At 41.3% G+C, this 18,705-nt stretch overlaps 2 protein-coding genes across 2 annotated transcripts; one reads left to right on the top strand and one right to left on the bottom strand.

The window, feature by feature from the left end:
• Positions 1 to 263: 263 nt before the first annotated feature.
• LOC116321362 (TRIO and F-actin-binding protein-like) lies at positions 264 to 16,035 on the top strand. Its single transcript, XM_039613496.1, has 18 exons — positions 264 to 416; positions 2,481 to 2,641; positions 4,558 to 4,724; positions 4,842 to 5,974; positions 6,334 to 6,473; positions 7,540 to 7,705; positions 7,792 to 7,872; positions 8,681 to 8,719; positions 8,947 to 9,015; positions 9,198 to 9,287; positions 9,523 to 9,617; positions 10,697 to 11,336; positions 11,485 to 11,719; positions 13,008 to 13,119; positions 13,246 to 13,405; positions 13,592 to 13,705; positions 15,534 to 15,620; positions 15,727 to 16,035. Exons 1-18 carry the CDS (start codon positions 264 to 266, stop codon positions 15,871 to 15,873), a joined length of 3,789 nt encoding a protein of 1,262 aa, XP_039469430.1. The 3' UTR covers positions 15,874 to 16,035.
• On the bottom strand, positions 16,027 to 17,707 carry smdt1b (single-pass membrane protein with aspartate-rich tail 1b). The gene is made up of 3 exons (XM_031741223.2): positions 17,511 to 17,707; positions 16,462 to 16,621; positions 16,027 to 16,284 (listed from the first exon to the last, which is right to left on the bottom strand). The coding sequence occupies exons 1-2, from the start codon at positions 17,670 to 17,672 to the stop codon at positions 16,484 to 16,486; spliced, it is 300 nt and encodes a 99-aa protein (XP_031597083.1). The 5' UTR covers positions 17,673 to 17,707; the 3' UTR covers positions 16,027 to 16,284; positions 16,462 to 16,483.
• Positions 17,708 to 18,705: the final 998 nt, after the last annotated feature.

Genomic DNA, 18,705 nt, shown 5'->3' with positions numbered 1-18,705 from the left:
AACCATGCTTCAGCTTATAAGCAATTCAGATATAAAAAGCTAGAGAATTAACCTTTAATCTCCTAAAGTCTGCTTAATTAGTATAATAAGTATTCAATTGTTTTGATTGTGTTTATGCTAATGAACTCCCACCAAGATCCCACTAAGAGCCTCCTGGGAAATAACAACACTCCAGGTCCAATGAAGCCAGTCAATCAAATGGAGTTAGAGCAGTAATGTGTCTGGAAATGTGCACCCTAAGCTTCGGAGGACAGGACAGGACCATGTCGCCCCCTGCTGAAGACTATTACTGTTGCCAGTTCCAGCCCAACACCTTTGACCCCTCCCGCTGTAGCTCCTGCCTGCGGCCAGATCACATGCACGTCAGCAGCGCTCCTGCAGCAGATGCTGCACAACAGGATACTTCGGAGGGGCTGGTATGTAGCTACATCAGCTACTGCGCTTTCTGTGTAGCCACCTGGGTCTGTACAAAGTCTTTAAATTAAAGATAAAACATCGTTCAGCTGATCATATCTCAAGGCCACTTACAAATTTTTAAACCTAGAAGAGGAATTTGAGCATTTCCCAGGTCTTTTTGACCAGATCCCAAAAAAACAAATGTGGAGCAAGGGTCATGTTTGTGTTGCTAAAGGTACTAAAGAATGGAAACTAAAGGTTTTTATGGTCTCACAGAATAGCCTTATTACAATGACTTAAAACTTGTAAGTCTTACTATTTTCTAGGGTCTTTAATTTAATTTGATTTCATTTGATTTGGCACCATATAAATAAAATTGAATTGAACTGAGGCAAAGGTTGGAGGCAGATCATTTGTTATGGTGAAGCAGCCAAAGAAACAATTTTCATAAAACCTTGAACAATTTATCCACAAACTTGAAAATGATGAAGCTATGAATTCTTATATCCAAAAGGTAAAAGGTCAGGTTTGGATTAACGCGGATGTAAAGAAGAACTTTCTGATTAGCACAGATATACCGCCATACCCTCATGGTCTCTGACTGGAAGCCCTCATTGAGGTGATGAAAATTGTAGATCCATTCTTTTGTGATTTATTCAGTTCAACAGTTCAAAAACAATTCATAAGTGCAACATAATTTTGGTTTGTTTCCTAGGTAACCAGCCCATATTTATAATTCATACGAAGGGTGCAAAACAGGGTCAACATTGCACAGTTCTATATATTTGTGTACCAAAGGCTTGACATGTTGTCAAGGTTCAGGGTGGCTTCAAAACTACCCAGACGCTAAGATTCTTTGCTTATACGACATTTTTATAGACATTTAAAATAAAAAAAATTAAAATAGCAATTTACAAGAATGATGTCAGCCTATAATACAATTACCAAGTGATAAAATTGTGGAGGTGGGAGAAGGATGGTGGCATTTGATTCTGTATCATTAATTAATGAAAGCTCATTACCATCCTTAGGGAATCGGTTGTAATCTGATATCCCCATATTACACATGCAGGCACATATCCTCGTGCAACACCGGCCCACTTTACTTATTATTCAGTGCAATGTCATTGTGAAACTTAAGTTAGTCAACATCATGACTCTAATGTAGATTTTATTTTCAAGTGAAAACAGAGAAAAACAGATAAATTTTATTTATTCCTGCATCCAGGAAGAGGTTCAGGAGCTAAAATGAGAGAAAAAAAAGTTTTGTGTTAATGAGAAGCTGACCTGAAGGAGAGATCAAGATAATGATAAGAAAGACAGTAAGTGGGCAGTTCTGGTGATGCAAAAGCACTGGAGCAATGAAATAATGATGAGCATGTCCAGAGACTAGCTTGAGTTACGTCCTGTGCAGGCTAGATGTGTTGGCTTAGCTGGAACGACTGGAGAAGCAAAGACAGAAGTGGCTACACGTAGCTACACAGCTTTGACAGCAGATTTACCTGAAGGTCAGTGATCAGTGACAGTAAGTGGAATTTGTGTTAATGCTCAGACTCAGGAAGTTGGTTTGCTTTTTACTTTTGTATAAAAATCAGTTTGTTTTGCTGTGACTTGTTTGATTTTTAAAGTGAGTAGACAGATGCCATCACATAGTTGCTGTATGAAGCTTTTAGTGGGTCATGATTAGATATAAGCATTGGCTGGTTTATTGTAAATCCAAATAACTGAGAAACCTGCACTTTTAGGAGGTTAAATATTTTTTAACAATTGCAGAATAAGTCAAATTAGACAAGGCTGCAGTCGCTATGCCAAACTGACAATTTTGGTTCCCATAAATTTGTTGAATTCTGTCATTTTTTGGTTTTAAATTGGTTGAATTATCCCAGTTAGGACCGCTGAAACATGTTATTACTGAACTGTTTTTAAAAAAGCAGACATTGTTTCAACAATTTTACTTTGAGTTTAAATAGTTTTCAAAAATAGAGACAAAACATTCTGATTGACAGCATTTTTCTTTTTTTAAATATCTAATTGGCACTGTTAATCCAAATGCTTAAGATGTGTTTCTGCTCCCCACAAACCAGGATACAGATGATGATGATGACGACACACGTGCCCTGTCTGAGGTGACCACAAGTGCCAGTAGTGATGATGTCAGAGGCGGCTGGACCTACGAGTGGAGTCTAGAGCACAGTCTGAGTCCTGAGTGGGAACTTAATATCTGTGATACTGACATACAATCCAGGTGAGTGTATCCAGTGTCCCGTTTTTAAGAAACCACTTTTTACCAAGAACCTGCCTGTACTATATACACTGGGTTAGTGAACGAGTATCACTGACTGGCCAGCTCAATAACATCCATTAGCTCAATCATGGAGTTGTGATCATAAATTTACATTCACTCATCATGGGTGTGAATGTCATGGTAATTCTGGGGTTTTAATGATGTGAACTGTAATGTCCACTGTATAGATTTTTAAAAACAAGAGCTGGACGCACAAGTTTTAATTTATTTTGGATTTTCTCAAATCCACACAGGGTCAAATTATACCCTCATTAACATTTGGTTAAATGTCCCTTAGAAAGTTTCACCTCAACCAAACTGTTTTGGTCGTTTCTGGCATAATTCTGGATACATATTTGATCGCTTTTTATGGCAGTATTGGTAGAGTTCATTTAAATTTGTGGTTTTCCTTACACAACTGTGGCTTCAGTTCTCAATTTTAAATAGGGTTGACGTCGGGGCTTTGAGACGACCATTCAAAAAGCTTAATGTTAAGCGTGCTTTATCCATTCCTAACCCGTTTTAATGTGTGTTTGGGGTCATTGTCGTGTTGGAACACCCAATTGCATCCCAGGATCAAGCCTCAAGATGTCGATGTGAGATGAAGTTGAGGAATTTGGAGGAAGAATTTGGTCCTCCTTTTTTTTATTCACCATTTTTGTACAATGCGCCAGTACCGCTGGCAGCAAACCACAAACCTCACTTGATCCCTAGCTTCCAGAGTGTAAAGTGCTGGTAGTTTAAAAAACACGCGATTTATAGTTCTTGATATTTTAAATGTTCTTGCTTTGGTGAGCTCTCAACTTTTGAGGAAAAGGTTTAGACTAAGTGGAGCTTTCAGGAGGAAGAGGACCTGATTGACTGCTGATGGCGCTGGATGTTGTGGTGCCACAATAATGATAACTGATCTGCTTATTGATAGTGCAGACACAGTGAGCTTCCCTATCTGGCAATTCAGCATAGAAACGGGTGCATAATTATCATCATAAAATTTAATAATTACATCTGTGTTTTATACACTTTATCTGTGTGGACATAAATCTGCTCTCATCATATTTCCATAATAATTACCGTAGCACTCAGGGCTTCTGTTCAAATCACTGAATATGCACTGTTCTCCCACAGTGTAGTGATCTCAGAGAGTCTCTGACTATAACTCAGGCTCTATATTCGGTACACTGAGTCTTTTCCTCTTATCACAGCTGCAGCAGCACCGGTGAGTCTCTACACACTCCTCTAGCATTTTATATTTATTTGAAAAGTCTGTTAAAACTTGAAGATGGTCTTAAGAATACATCTGCTTTTATAAATGGCATACTAAGAAGGAGTAATGATATATAAATGATGAATTAAGTACATGATAACACCTAACTAATACTTTAATAATGCTAATAATTAAGTTCATTAAGCTCATAATTAAATTAATAAGTAACTTAATCGACGTATGAAAAGAATCAATGCTGTTTATAGAAATATATATTTTATATATAACCTACAGATGGTTTTAATCCATGAAATGAATACGTGATCAGTCTTAATCCTTCAGCCCTGCAAGCCTGACCCCCAAAATTCTTGTACTTAAAATTAAATACCACATGAGCAGGGGCTGTTTTGATGGTTTCCTCTGCTGAGCATAATTGAGTTCTGAGTTCCTCTGATAGTTCCTGTATGGAAAAAGAAGATTAACATTATTTTCCTTCCTTGTTTAATGCCAAGGGTTTAATGAAAGACAAAGCTGATGGAAATCTTAGACTGACAGCACAGCGGATGTGTAGAGACGTTCTTGAAGCACTTCTTCACTAACTTGAGCAAACACTTTAGATGCATTCAAATAACAATTTATCGCCCATCGACTGATTGTCTGCTACCTCTCCCAGCTCTCCAAATCAGTTGGACTCTTCAGAGAGGGGCCGATCCCCCAGCTTGGAGCGGCACTGTGTGGCTCAAAGAGAAATGACACGGCTGGACTCCTCTCCCCCACAAGGCACTGAAAGCTCCTGGATGGATGAGAGGAGAGGGAGAAACAGGTCCCGTCAGGTGTCAGGTCAGTCACAGGCATGCTTCCCAGTTAGAACTAAGCTCCATCATGAGCTTTTTACAGAAAGATAATGCTCTCTGATGAGCTATGTATAGTATTAAGGCAATGATGTTTGATTTTCAGAGTCCTGGGGAGATAGGGGACAAGAGAGTGGCTACTTCTCTCCTGACAGAAGAGGTGATGGTGAGCAGCAGACTGAGGAGGCCAAAAAACGTCAGTTTCGTTACTACGAGAGGGGGCATCCCCTTCCAAGCAACTATGTTCCCGAGCCCAAGGCCTGCGTCCCTTACAGGAACGTCAACCTCGGAGTGCCCTCCCAGCGAAGAAATCAGGAGACGTATATGCAGGAAACTTGGAGAAGTGAATCCCCGCAGAGATACACATACCACTCAAACTTTAGACGAGGAGATTCACAGAGAAATTCTCCAACACGTCACAGCTCTATGAGTCCAGAACGCTACAACCTCACCGAATCGCCTGTGGGAGCTCAGAGAGGGAGCTCCGTCTGTAGGAGTCAGACTCGGTCTCATACTTCATCTCACAGCTCTCCACAGCTTCCATCATATGGTCCTTCTTGCCATACATCAGGCTGGTCCAGTCCATCCTGCAGGAAGGGGTCCACTGCCTCTCGCACCGCGTCTCCCTCCAGGGCCACGCCATCTCACAGGCGTGCAGGCTCTTTGCTCTCACAGAATGGTGAATATGATGCTAAAAAGGTATATAGTCGAGAGTCAGGGAGTCCATCACAAGCTTCGAACAGGCACAGTTTAGACTCTGAGAAGCTGTACAGAAATCTCGAGTCTATCTCCCGCCGTGGCTCGTCGGCTCTTCAGCAAAATTCATATGAGCTATCCCAGCCGTCCCCACGAATAAGAACAGCTGTCAACAGCTCGACCAACACTCGAACTCGGAACAGTCGTGACGTTTCACCATCCAGGCACGGCTACGGCACCAACCACTCCCCACAAAGACAACCCTGCTCCAGAGACAGCAGGCTGAGTCCACAAAACTCATGGCAAGGGTCTGCACACTCTTTACTCAGCATCCCAGCCTCACCTGGATCCTCGTCATCGAGGCGGGGCACAGGCCCTCAAGTCTTCGGTGGATCACTGTCACAAGCTACAATCACAGGAACAGATGAAGCCGATGAAGGAAAAAACAAAGTCATAGGTGACCGAAGTAGGAGTGCCATCAGACGAGGCATGGACACCCTGCTGATCTCTGAACCCAAAAAGGCTGCAGTAGATGCTGAGGAGGTGAATAAGTTGTGTGAGCAGGAATTTGGCTGATTGTCAACCTTGAGTTGTTAGCCAATGAACATGCCGTGGATAATGCTCCTTTCTGGCACTTAGAATGACTAAACTTAAGAAAAAGACTTAATCTTTAATTCACTCTGATCCCAAACTAGCAACTGACACAATAAACTCATTAGGAAGTGTTTAAAGTGGTAAAGTAAAAAGTCCATTATGCCATAAAAATGAAATGAATGCAGGTTTAAGGCACTCCTGCACTTGCTTCAGTTTTTAGAACTATCTATTTGTTTAACAAACAAAATATAAAAATCAGTCTTGTCTTTCTTGTCTTGCTAACATGCTAAATCTTTTCTAAATCTAAGGTGGGGCTGACCATAGATGATTACATAGTGCTGGCTGATATTCCCAAGATCCAAGTGGAGTCAGAAGAAGAGTTTCCAGGGCTGAGGCTGAGGAACCAGAGTCCCAGTCCATGCAGGGACCAGAGACTCAGGACATACAGGTTGGTGATGTGGCATTGTATCACTGCTGGTCTTGAGCACTTGCATCTGTTTAAACACGTAACTGGGGCTTACCTAAATGCTTAGACAGAAACCAAAATGTGGTTGGACACAGAAATATTCAGCTCATCCAAGACTGACAGAGGTTCTGAAATGCACACGGTAGCAAAAATAGGCTTTAGCAGTTGTAGTTGAAGTTTTCTTACCACACTTTAAACCTTATAAATCTTCAGTTGTAATGTTGCAGGCACCAAAATCATATACTCTCTCTCTCCGTATACCCTTGCACTACTTAACTGCTACCAAAAGGAACTAGTGGATAAAAATCCTTTGTAGTCAGTGACTGCCTGAATTATCTCCTCTCAGATGCTCTGGTAGTTTTACTGCAGCCACCTGGTAGCTGTTATTTGCTTTCTCTGCCTTCAGTTTTGGCTTCAGTTAGAAAAAAAAAAAAAAAAAAAGGCATGCTCTGTTAGGTTGAGATCAGCTGACTCACTTGGCCATTGAATCTTTGCCTTGAGAAACTGAGATGTTTGTGCAGTATGTTTTGGGTCATTATCCATTTGCACCGTGAAGAGTTGTCCAATCAATTTTTCAGCATTTGGCTGAACCTGACCACAGAGTATAGCCCTGTAAATGCTCAATTCATCCTGCTACTTCTATGAGCAGTCACATCACCAGTAAACACTAGTGACCTCATTCCATTGCACTCTCTGAAAATTGTATAAAAATGGCTGTAATTCATAAACAGTTAATGCAATACTTTTGTTCAGTTGCTTCACTTAGTGCTTAAAGTCTGGACTTGTGCACTACAACCAACTGTGATACTATTTAGAGGCAAAAAAGCAATCCTAAAATATATGTCTCTGTGCGTAACTCCTTCACTAGCTGGAAAATTAGTAGGCAGAAAATTCTTTGAAGATATGTATTTATCTGATGTGGTAATTGACAGCATTAATTTATGCCCTGAGAAAATAAAAATGCTCTTGAAGCTTTTGCAGAGGTCTGCAAAAGTTCACTTTAAAAACACATTTCCTCTTTTCATTTCCTCTACACTTTAACTGTAAGGTATCAAGATGAAATAGACAGATCGAGCCAGTTCTACAGTTCAAGGCCGGAGTCAGATGAGAGGGGGAGAGGCAGAGAGAGAGGGAGAGACAGACGGGAGAAATGTCGAGACTCTGAGAACGGCCGATCGTCTCCGAGACGATCGGCAGCATCTCTTCATACACAGGTAAGATGCAGTCACTGCAGGCATGTTTATCACAGACAGCCGTGTTGAAAAAGGTAAGAAAGTCCTGTCTGTTTAATCCATCAAAGACCTCAGATAGCCAGAGTGGAAAACACAGATCCTCCAAGGTGAAGGAGCGTCCGGCTCCTCCTGAACGCCTGCAGACACAGGTGAGCACTGTCTCATGACTTCCTGCGTCTGTATATATCACACGAGCATTTGGAGGAAAATAGGTCATCCATGTATTTCAGCCCCTCGCAAGGACACACACTTGCAGGCAGAAGTCATTACCTAGCACTCTGTGTTTTAGGGCAGCATGTTCATTTGATTTATCATCTTTATTAATAGGTTCCAGGACGGTTTCAGTTAACTGTTTCCTGTATTTGTAGGGTTGTGGTGTCAGGACTAAAACAGCTGAGTCACTGTACACTGATGAATGACCACGAAATGAAATGTTCAAAACTGTTTCTGTTTCACTGTTGAAAACTTTTTTAGTAGTTCACTCAGCATTTCCATATGTAAGCGCCTCTGTATGTGTGTGACTTTATGACATCCTCTTTACATATCACATCCGGCACTTCTTCCAACCTAATTCCTCTATTTTTCCTTCTCTACCACACATATTACGATAACAACGGATCACATCGTCATACATGGTGAGTATTTTTCAGTTGGCACTATCGTTCTAATAATGTACCGTTGGTTCCCCTTTCCCTTCCTTTCTCCCTCTGACAGTTTGATGGTTCTCAGAAACTACACATCTTCCTCTTTGAATGTTCCTGTTCAGTTGTATTTTTCTCTATCTGCACCTCGCCGCATGCGTCGATCTATATTAGTTATCTCAAGAGTGCAGTCGTCTGTTTCCGACTGTTTCCGCTTCCTCTAGTTTCACAATGAAGTGTGAGAGACAAACCACAAACAGAGCTCTTTCATTCTGTTTGCTCGTATCGCTTTAATTGCAGATGTTGTTTCTCAAAGGGGTGGATGTCCAGACTGGATGAACATGGCAAGGTAAAGGTATTCTTTTGAAAATCTTATTATATTTAACTAAGATGCTAATTGTAGCTGTAACCACATCCTCATAAAACCTGCCAGACGGGCTCAAAACACCACGAATGTGACTCACCATCGTGAAACATCTTGAAAAGAGTCTACATACTGTAGAAATGAATGCCAATGAATGGGTTTGATTTTCATGGCAGCAGTTAGTTCATCGTTGCCCATATTTACTGTGCTTTCCACAGTGGAGGAAACACTGGTTTGTTCTCGGTGACACCTCGCTGAGATACTACAGAGACTCAGAGGCTGAGGAGGTATGACATAATGTGTGACGCTAAAGCAGTTTCTGGTGTGCTGTGTTTGCACATTCAGAAAGACTTTATGAAGTTTGTTTTTTGATACCAGTAGATCAGTTTCCCGAAAAATGAATTGTTTGGGGGAGAACTGTGACCTTATTTGACTCAGCTAAAGTTATGCTGCTCTTGTTGTGCTGCAGTCAGATGACCTGGATGGAGAGATCGACCTGACGTCCTGCGTGAATGTGTCAGATTGTGATGTGGACAAGAACTACGGACTCCAAATACAAGTATGTATTTACACCATTTTTGCTTTTTCTATATAAATAAAATTGAATTAAATTTGACTTGTTAATGGTGTTGCTCAGTAGACGACCACACTGTCAATTAATCAGACCTCCACCCCCCCAACTCCCAGTTTCACAGCCAGACAAATAGATGTTTGGCTGCTTCCTGTTTAACGCGCGTGCATGTGTGTGTGTGCGTGCGTGCGTGTGTGCGGTTGTGTCTTTTGATCTGCCCCAGACAAAAGGAGCAGTGTTCACTCTTTCTGCTGTGACATCCAGAATTCGGAAAAATTGGTTGAAGTTACTGAAGCAGGCGATCCAGAACAACACACAGTGAGTCTGGCACTATGGTGGGAGACAGTGGGACAGGAAGTGTTCAGATCCTTTATTTAGGACTTAAGGAAGACATGAAAGTGTAAACATATTGTAATAATACCCAGAAAATAAATAATATCTGCAAAATGTGCCCAAATTCTTAGTACACATAGAATATGTGATCAGTGTGTTTTGCTATTACATATTACATTGTTTTATTACTATTATTAATGCATTAGGCTTAATGCAGCAGACTGTGACTGTTGTAGCTGGTGGAACTGGAGTTCATTTCAAGAACCATATACACTATTTAGTCATTTCATTTAACTTAGAACCTGATGCGTGTAAAACAGTCTGGCTGGATTGTTTGTTCCCTGATTTGTGAATGAAACTGTCAAATAAAGGCGGTTCTGGGTCGAGGTGGGGTGCGAGCCAATTCCAGTTGTGGAGAGGCAGGTTACAGTCTGGACAGGTAGTTTGTCGCAGGGCTAACACAGAGAGGCAGACAACCATTCATGCTCACACTCACACGTACAGCCAATTCAGAATCACCAGTTAACTTAATGCATGTCTCTGGATTGTGGGAGGAAGCTGGATTACCCACACGGGCACAGGAAGAACATGAAAATTCCTTACAAAAGGCCCAGCCAGCCAAAAGAAACCCTTCTTGCTGTGGACCATCATTGCAAAAGTTCTTTCTACTTTCTTATTTTTATAGTTTTATATTATTATTTTTCATAGAATTAACTAGCACCGTACCTGCACCCTTCATAGACTTTGTGCATTTCATTACCAAAGCAGTATAAAAAGCTGGAATCAAGTTAAAATAAATGATCTTAAATTAAATTAAAATTACTGGTGAAAAAATGTCCCTGTCCCTCTTAATCTTAATAGGCAGAACAGAACAGAAACACCCTACAGGGTGAATACTTAGTGCTAAAATAGTGCTAAAATCCTCAGTCTCCAAAAACAAGATCTGAACATTTCTGTGGAGCATGGCTATGATTGGGTGGTCTGCCTGCAGCAGACCTCGTCTCTCTTATCTTTCTTTGAATGTGTAACTCTACTCTCCTGTATTTCCCTCATTCGGACCTCAGCCAATCAGACATCGGCAGCGAGAAAGAGAACCCCCTCTCCCGGAGGCCGTCACCATGCCAACCCCGTGCTCAGTTCACCTGCAAGGATTCGGGCTATGAACCTGCCACTTGCACCTCCACCACTACAGCTGCAAACTCCTACCAGACCGAAATCCACCACCAAGCAGCAGACAGAGATCTGGGTGCAGACTTATCCCCAGCCAGTCAGAGAGAGGAAAGGGAGGGCTGGGACCGCGAGCAGGCGAAACGACTGGAGGAGAGGAACAAGTGGTTTGAGGAGGGGCACCCCGTCAATGAGATGGGCAGCAGGTGGGAGTCCATGGAGCTGAAAAAGGGGAGTGTACCTGTGCCTGTTATTGAAACTATGGACTCTGAAGTTAACAGGAAGTGGGCAGAATTTGAGACAATGTCATTTCAGGACATGAGCGCACAGTCTCTCATAGGCGCACAGGCTTATCAGTCAAGCACCGCACAGGCATCTGCATCTCTACTTACTCTCCACAGAGATCACTCACCACCTCAAGAGGTCAACCAGTCTGTCACCGGGTCACAAACCAATACATCAAACATGAAGGAGGCTCCTCCATCCATAAATGGCGCCCAGATCACAATGAATACAGCTGAAGCACTGCAAAAAGAGGTAGGAGAGAACTTTCAATTTTAAAAAAGCGATGCACAGAGTCAGGGCAAGAAAATTATACTATTATCCAACAGGGATCGGCATTTCAGTCTTTTTTTCCCCTCCTCCCTCTCTACCCCTACATATTTTCTATAAAACAATCTCCCAGGCTGTTTTTCTTCAAAAGCAGGTAGAGAGCATTAAGAGGGAGCGTGCAGCCATGGGTATAGAGGTGGAGAGTCCCTGTGGCACTGGGGCACCTTGTAGGGCCAGACTGGAGGCCATGGAAGTAGCACACAGGAAAGCACTGCAGGAGCTGCAGGAGAAGCATGCCAAGGAGATAAAAAAGCTGGAAGAGGAAAAAGACAGGATGCTACAGGAGGAGAGCCAAGCAGCTGCTAAAGGTGAGTCACGGAGTATCAACAGCAATAGCAGCTTCAGCTAAACATGAGGATTTGCTTTTTGCTCTCTGCAGGGTGCTGTATTTATTTTAACTGAAAAAAATAATTATGAATCTTAGCCCTTGGTCCCTTACATGCATGTTACACAGTCATATCATTTATCAAGATTTAATTCCTTCAGTCCTAAACCTCACAATATTAGAGTAGATACTAGACTCCAATTTACTTTGAAAGTTAATCTTTTGAAAATAAAGAGCTTGCTTAAGGTATGAAGGACCATTAATTTATGACCATAAGGCAGTATGCAACTATCCATCCATTGTCTTAGCCAGTTAATCCAGTGAAGGTGTTTTCTACGAATTCCCTCTTACGGCTCAGACTAAATCCTGGAAAAGATTAAAGCTGTGCACAAATCATTTCAGCCATTATTAGACCTACCGAGGACGAGTTTTAAGTTTTTTATTAAGAGAATAGCAGAAAGACAGTGCTAAACGACCGCACTGAAATGATACTTCTTTATTCGTCATCTAAGTGAAGAAACTGATTAATTCATTCTTTCATATAAACTTAAACTTTTTAGGGACCTGCACTAAAACGTATTCCATGCAAAAAAGACATTTATTGATTGGCAATTTAGTAAAATTAACATCTCTTGACTGATACATGACAGTCAAGAAATCATCAGCTCACACATATGAGAAACCTAATATTCGACCTTTGTGCAGTCATGCAACTGATTAATGCATTTAAACTTGGCACCATGCAACCAGTGGGTACATAACCACAGAAACCACCCACAATGCAGCTGTGCACATTATCTGTGCACAACAAAGAGCACTGTACAGATTTAAGAATGTTTGAACTCACATATTTGGCTCCTGGAATAACACAAACAGTGCACCAGTGATGACTGGTGATCTCAGTTCATCAGAGAGACGTGACACAAACAAGTACAGCTCTTTTACGGTCTCAAGTTGTAATGTAGTTCATTACAAAAGGGGTTTCATGAGCATAGCAGGCTTTCCCCAGTGTTATACCAACAGGATGAAGGCTGAGCCCCTTTAATAAAAGAATCATATTTACTTTTAATACCAAGCATGTACACAAAAGAGGAACTGGTCTTGAAGTCATAGTGCAACAAAACAGTGGTGCAAAAATAGAATATGCGGTATTTACTGTATACAGTACTACCTACTGATGCTGCTGTCACCTGCAAGCCTACATTTTGCTGTTCTTGTTTTAATGCTGTTTACTGAATGCATTAACTAGCTAACTAACTGTTCATCAAAAGCTATGGAGGCACTGAGAACAACACACAGAGAAGAGCTGGAGAGACAAGTGGAGAAGGCCAGGAAGTCATTTGCAGGAGCGGCACATGTGGATTCATCATGCCGAGGGCAGGCGTAAGTGTACCATAGCCCTCCTCGCTGCAGGCTGAAGATGTTCTACACTTGACCGCACGCCTGTTTTGATGCATTATAATTAAGACCTCACAAAAACCTCACAACTCGTGTGTTTGTGCATGCCAGGCTCCAGGCGGATGTCTTGCACTCTGAGTTAGATGTGCTGTCAGAACGTTACTCTCAGAAGTGCCTGGAGCTGGACCGCACTGAACAGAGCAGCAAGAGCCGAGAGACCGAGCTCGGACGCAAGGAGAAGGAGCTGGAGCAGCTCAGAAGAGAGAACCAGGTTTCTGCACAGCCTTTGTTTGCAAATGAATTTGAATACAGAACAACTTGATGTGATAGAAAGTGAAACGATGACCTTCACATCCTCTTTATTTTATTCTTATAAGGTTACATATTGAGGAAACATAATAAAGAAGCACATACATTGTAATACTTCTTATTCCTGAGCTACACATCTTTATTCCAGGATCTCAAGGCCAAACTGGCAGAAGAGATCAGCCGTATGCGGTATTTCATCACAGGTCAGAGGTCGGATGTGGTATCCCTTTGCAACACTGAGCGCGCTGCATCAGAATTAGAGGTATTGATTACAGTTTCTTTTCTCTCTTATGTGAAAAGAGATAAGCTGAAAAATGTCTTTGCCCCCGCTCAAACCAACTTTATTTATAGCTGTGTGGAAATGTTAAAGGACAAATGTTGACGTTACTGTCATCACTGGGAACCTCACAACAGCATCTGATCTATGTTCTGTGGGATTTTGAACCCACTCCATAAAAACAAATGGATCAAAGTGTTTTCTTTTGCCTTGTATCCTGATTTAATGACCCCCTGTGGCGACTGTCACCTGTTTCCTGGCCTCATTTTTGTTGAGCATTCAGCTGCAGTACATATCGCCACCTACAGGCTGAAATAAAGTACATCATCATCCTGCGCATCTCTGCTGAATCAATCGACTCATGAATCTAAGCACATCTGGGATGCGTTTGAATCATTTCTTTTCCTCAGGTTCCTGCCTGTCAAATGTTTTCCATTTTTATTACACTGTAAAGTGATAATTAAAATTCTGATGGAGATTCTTTATTATTTTCTACAAAATAATAAAGAACTGTTGATACAAGGCAGGATGGATCCATGTTTTCATGTTGTTCACACCAAATTCAGACCCTTCCATCCAAATGTTGCAGAAACTCATCAGACCAGGCAACGCTTTTCAAATCTTCTTTTGTCTAGTTTTAGTGAGCCCAGGCTACAATTCACACACTGTGGTCATCTGATGCTGTAGCCCATCTGCTTCAAGTTTCAATATATTGTGCATTCAGACATACCTACATACCTTGGTTGTAATGAGTGATTATTTCAGGTGACTTTGATTCCTATCATAGTAAAGCAATCTAGCATCAACAAGGCATTTTTTCCCAGAGAAATGGAACTCACTCACTGTCTGTAAATCCTAGAGAGGGCCGTGCGAGAAAGTTCCAGTAGATCAACAGTTATTTAAAGATACTCAGAAAATGCCAACAACTATACAGTGTTAAAAATCAGTTATTTTCTCCATTCTGATGCTCAGTTTGAAATTCAGCAGGTCATCTTGACCATGTCTACATACCTAAATGCATTGAGTTGCTGGCATTTGGTTGACACGTCAGATATTTGTGCTAACAAGCAGTTGAACAAGTGTGCTTAGTAAAGTGACTGGTGAGCACATTGAAATTTAAAGAACTGTGTAAACTCTGTTTTAAAAAAACGACAATAGTCAAATGAATTAGATTAATATAGTAAGATAAGCTACTTTCAGCTGCTTCCTTATTTACAATGAGTCACCATAGCAGGCAGCTCTGCATTTTTGATTTGATGGGTTTTTTCGCTCTTCTCCCCTTTTCTGGGAGGCAGTGGGGAGATAGAGCGTACAGCCCGATCTGGCGGGGAGGTGTGGGAAGCCAGATCGGGCGCCCCCCTTCCGGCTCTCCTCTCTGCTCTCTCCTATCTTGTCCCTTTTGTCTTACTTCTCTCTATCACCTTTTCTATCCCTTTGAAGAAGTGAGGCTCCATAAATGTTAAAGAGGTAAGTATTATGTCTTAGTTGCAATGAATAGATAAAAGAAAATAAACTGTAGAAAACTAAACCGAAGAAAGAAGAAGAGAAATAACAATTTAACATAAACCAGTGACACACTCTGGGGCCTGATCAACCCTGGCAGGGTCTCCTTGGATGAGGGTGTCTAGTGATAATAGCCGAAACACCCGATGAATCCAAGGTCCACTACTGACGATGTGTCCCAAACTGGTGAAGTTTCCTTTCCTCATAACAGCCATCCCTCAAGATTTTCTCCATGTAAAGCAATGCATTATCAGGGATTGTAACATCTAGTCCTTTTACTGAATAAGAGGTTGTGTTTAATGTCTTACAGACTCTACTCAGAGCAAAAGAAAATGAAGTTCAGTATCTTAAAAAAGAAATCAGTTGTCTACAAAATGAAGTGCAATCTCTTACAAAGGTATGTTTTACAGTCTAATCTCTTTTATCACACAGAAATAATACACATTAAAAATTTTGTACAATTAAATGGAATACTATGCTTACCATGTCTGTCCTTATTCCAGGAGAAAGAAGTCGCTTATGAGCGTTTTAAGGAGGCGTATGTAGAGCTAAGTGACACAAGGGGGCGTGGTCAGCTGGAGATGGGCTCACTCAATGAACACCTGAGACTGGCCAACGCTGCCCTTCAGGAGGGAGCAAGACAGACCTGACCTACGAGGACAAGCCTTAAAAAATGTACTCTGACAAAGAAAACCAGCCAATATTAAAAAAAAGAAAAAGCAATATATGTAATCATGACTTGATAAGCCTAAGATGAGCCAGAATTAAAAATGATGGGTGTTAAGATTAAATAACAACAAGTGTTTTCCACATAAGAGACTCTTTATTTATTGGTCACACACAAACATGCAAACAGGAGTGAGGCCAAAACTAGTAGTTGTGGTAGCCTCACATGATATGACATTTCTGATAAATTCTTAAAGGCAAAACAAGTTAAATATTAGAGAAGAGAGAAAGGAAGAGGGTGGAGACAGAGGGATTTATTTGGAAGACAAAGTGCCCCATCTTCCCCATCTTCCTTGTGCCGACTGGTATGCTTTCAGTCAATATTACAAAGCACCCTGTGGATGTAAATGAAAAAACAGAACACAGTTGTCATCACTGGAAAAATGTCACAGATTACTTCCTTTGACATGCAGCTGACACACCCTTTACACAGGAGAAGACTGTGACTAAAGGTCCCAGCCTCAATGCTTAAAGATTGCATAAGGTGTGGCTAATAAGCACTTGAACTTTACCATTTACTTTTCCAGAGTTAGCTCAATCGTCATCATCGTCATCTTCAGGGACAAAGATGTCGTGCTCCTCCAGGAGGGCGGCAAAGTTCTTGCTGATCAGATTTCCCACATAAAGGAAAGGGACCACCACTAATGTCATGCGGATGAGACCAAAGGGTGTCTGCAAAAATCAAACAATGATGGTTAAACCAAGAGGATGCAAGAACTATTCAGATCACTAAACATCACTAAACATAACTAGGTTTTCTGCAGGTGTTGTGGCACAGCTGGATCCAGGAGAGATTGGTTGTAACAGAGCTGTGTTTCTGCAAATTTCCAGGTAAAAAAAAACTCTGAATATCTGAAAGACAAAATGCTTTCACTAAAAGCACTACTGATATCATCGGCTCATTACATCCGTACACTGAAGCTCTATTCTGAGTCATCTTGACTTGGCTCCGTAAAGCATGGTCAATGGGTATCTCCATATGAATACGTGTGTTCGAGTTAACAGCCCTCAGCCAGTCGTAAAGCAGGTTCCAGCATAAAAATGTAGAAGGCCCATAAAGAGTGGACGAAGTGTGTATGGTTACAGAGCAGATCATTTTAGCCCTTGACCTCACGGCAGTTTCCGTCCATCGATCATTAAATGTCCATTTCTCTTATTAATGTGCATTTGTGTTTTTATTGCGATATGAAAACAGCCTTTCTTTTCCGCGACCAATAGGACATGTCCTGCCTGAACATCGACGAGTTGAGGCTTCAAGTATATAAATTACTCGCCGAGATTAACGACTGTCCAGTGGACGTATTTTTAAACGACACAACACTACAGTTCCCCAAATGAAACGAGCTTTTTAATAATAAATGATCTTTAAATTTACTAAATTAGTGACTTATTTCCTTTAACAGCCTCTCCTTTCAACAAAACAAACGTTCATTGGCTGATTTAACAAGTCCAGTGGATATCCTGTCTTTCTATTCGTCAAAGCTGCTGTCAATCCACCGCTGTCCCGCCCACTCATAAACTCCGGTCGGCTGCCTCTGTAAACGGGACGTTAGAAACTCACTTTTTCCGGCTTCGGTAGAATTGCTCCAGACGGCGTGGACACTGCGGTCCTGCTTTGAGTCGTCCTGGGTATATTTGAGGTCTTCAAGCCGGTGTTACGGGTCATTATCCCCATATTTCTGGAGGAAAGTCGCAGCGGGAGCCGCAACATACTCGCCGCCATTTTTCCTGTATTTGTGACGGTAATGGGACGCTTCTAAGGGTGGGACTGGGATGCCTTGTATGGGCGTAACTTGCGGTTTGACAGGTAAATGTTGAGTAATTCCATCTTAATCTATTATTATTATAGTTGAATAGTCTGCTACAAATAGATACATGTGGCCGTAAATTACACATAGCTTAAGTCACTAAGGGCCTTTTAAACTTTAGTTATAATTTACGGAACTATTTACTATGTTCATATTTAACACAGTAAACCTTTGTACAACCAACCAATCACAGATATCCACTTATTATAATATCAAGATTGAAACTGAAGAGAAAGAATGTAAAATACTAGCTGATGGTTATAATTCTTTTCATCTTAAACTGGGGTAAAATCAGGACTTGGAGCCAGTTTATGTGTTTATGTTTATCACCTGTTTAGACAGAAATAACTTTTTAGAGGCAATGAGACAAATGAGTGTAAAAAGTATGAGGAAAAAAAATAAATGATCTCCTTGTTTATCTTAAGGGCTCAAGAATTTTTTTCCCCTTTTATATTGATATACGTCACTCGTGACAGTTTGGTTAGAAACATGCACATGTGTGTAACCCTCTGGAGGTCAGTGCTCCTCATGTTCCTCCTCAAACAGAGAAGAAAGTACTAGTCATTGCTGATGACTTCTGCTGTCCTGTCTAACTCTCTTTGTGTACCTGCCTGCCTCTTGGAATCTAAAAGTTCTAACATTACGGAGAGCTGAAGTGAAATTTGCAGATTTGATGTGCCATCCACTTGGAGGAGCTGTTCTACCTGTGCAATCAGAATGGGCACCAAAGCAGGTGAAATGGACATTGATCTTTGAACACCAAAGTCTAAACACCTCCTCACTGTATCAAAGGGGGGGGGGGGAACGAAATGTCAGATGGGGCCAGTCTCAAAAATATCTGGTACAAGGAGCTGTTGCTGGTCCATCATCCAGCTGCAGAGAAGAGCAAAGTTATAACATTACGAAGAGCTGAAGTGAAACTTATGTTAAAAAGCCACTGTCTTTATT

This window comes from Oreochromis aureus, linkage group 6, assembly GCF_013358895.1.
Source record: "Oreochromis aureus strain Israel breed Guangdong linkage group 6, ZZ_aureus, whole genome shotgun sequence".
NCBI lineage: Eukaryota > Metazoa > Chordata > Actinopteri > Cichliformes > Cichlidae > Oreochromis > Oreochromis aureus.
This window is presented reverse-complemented; position numbering and strand designations above follow the sequence as displayed.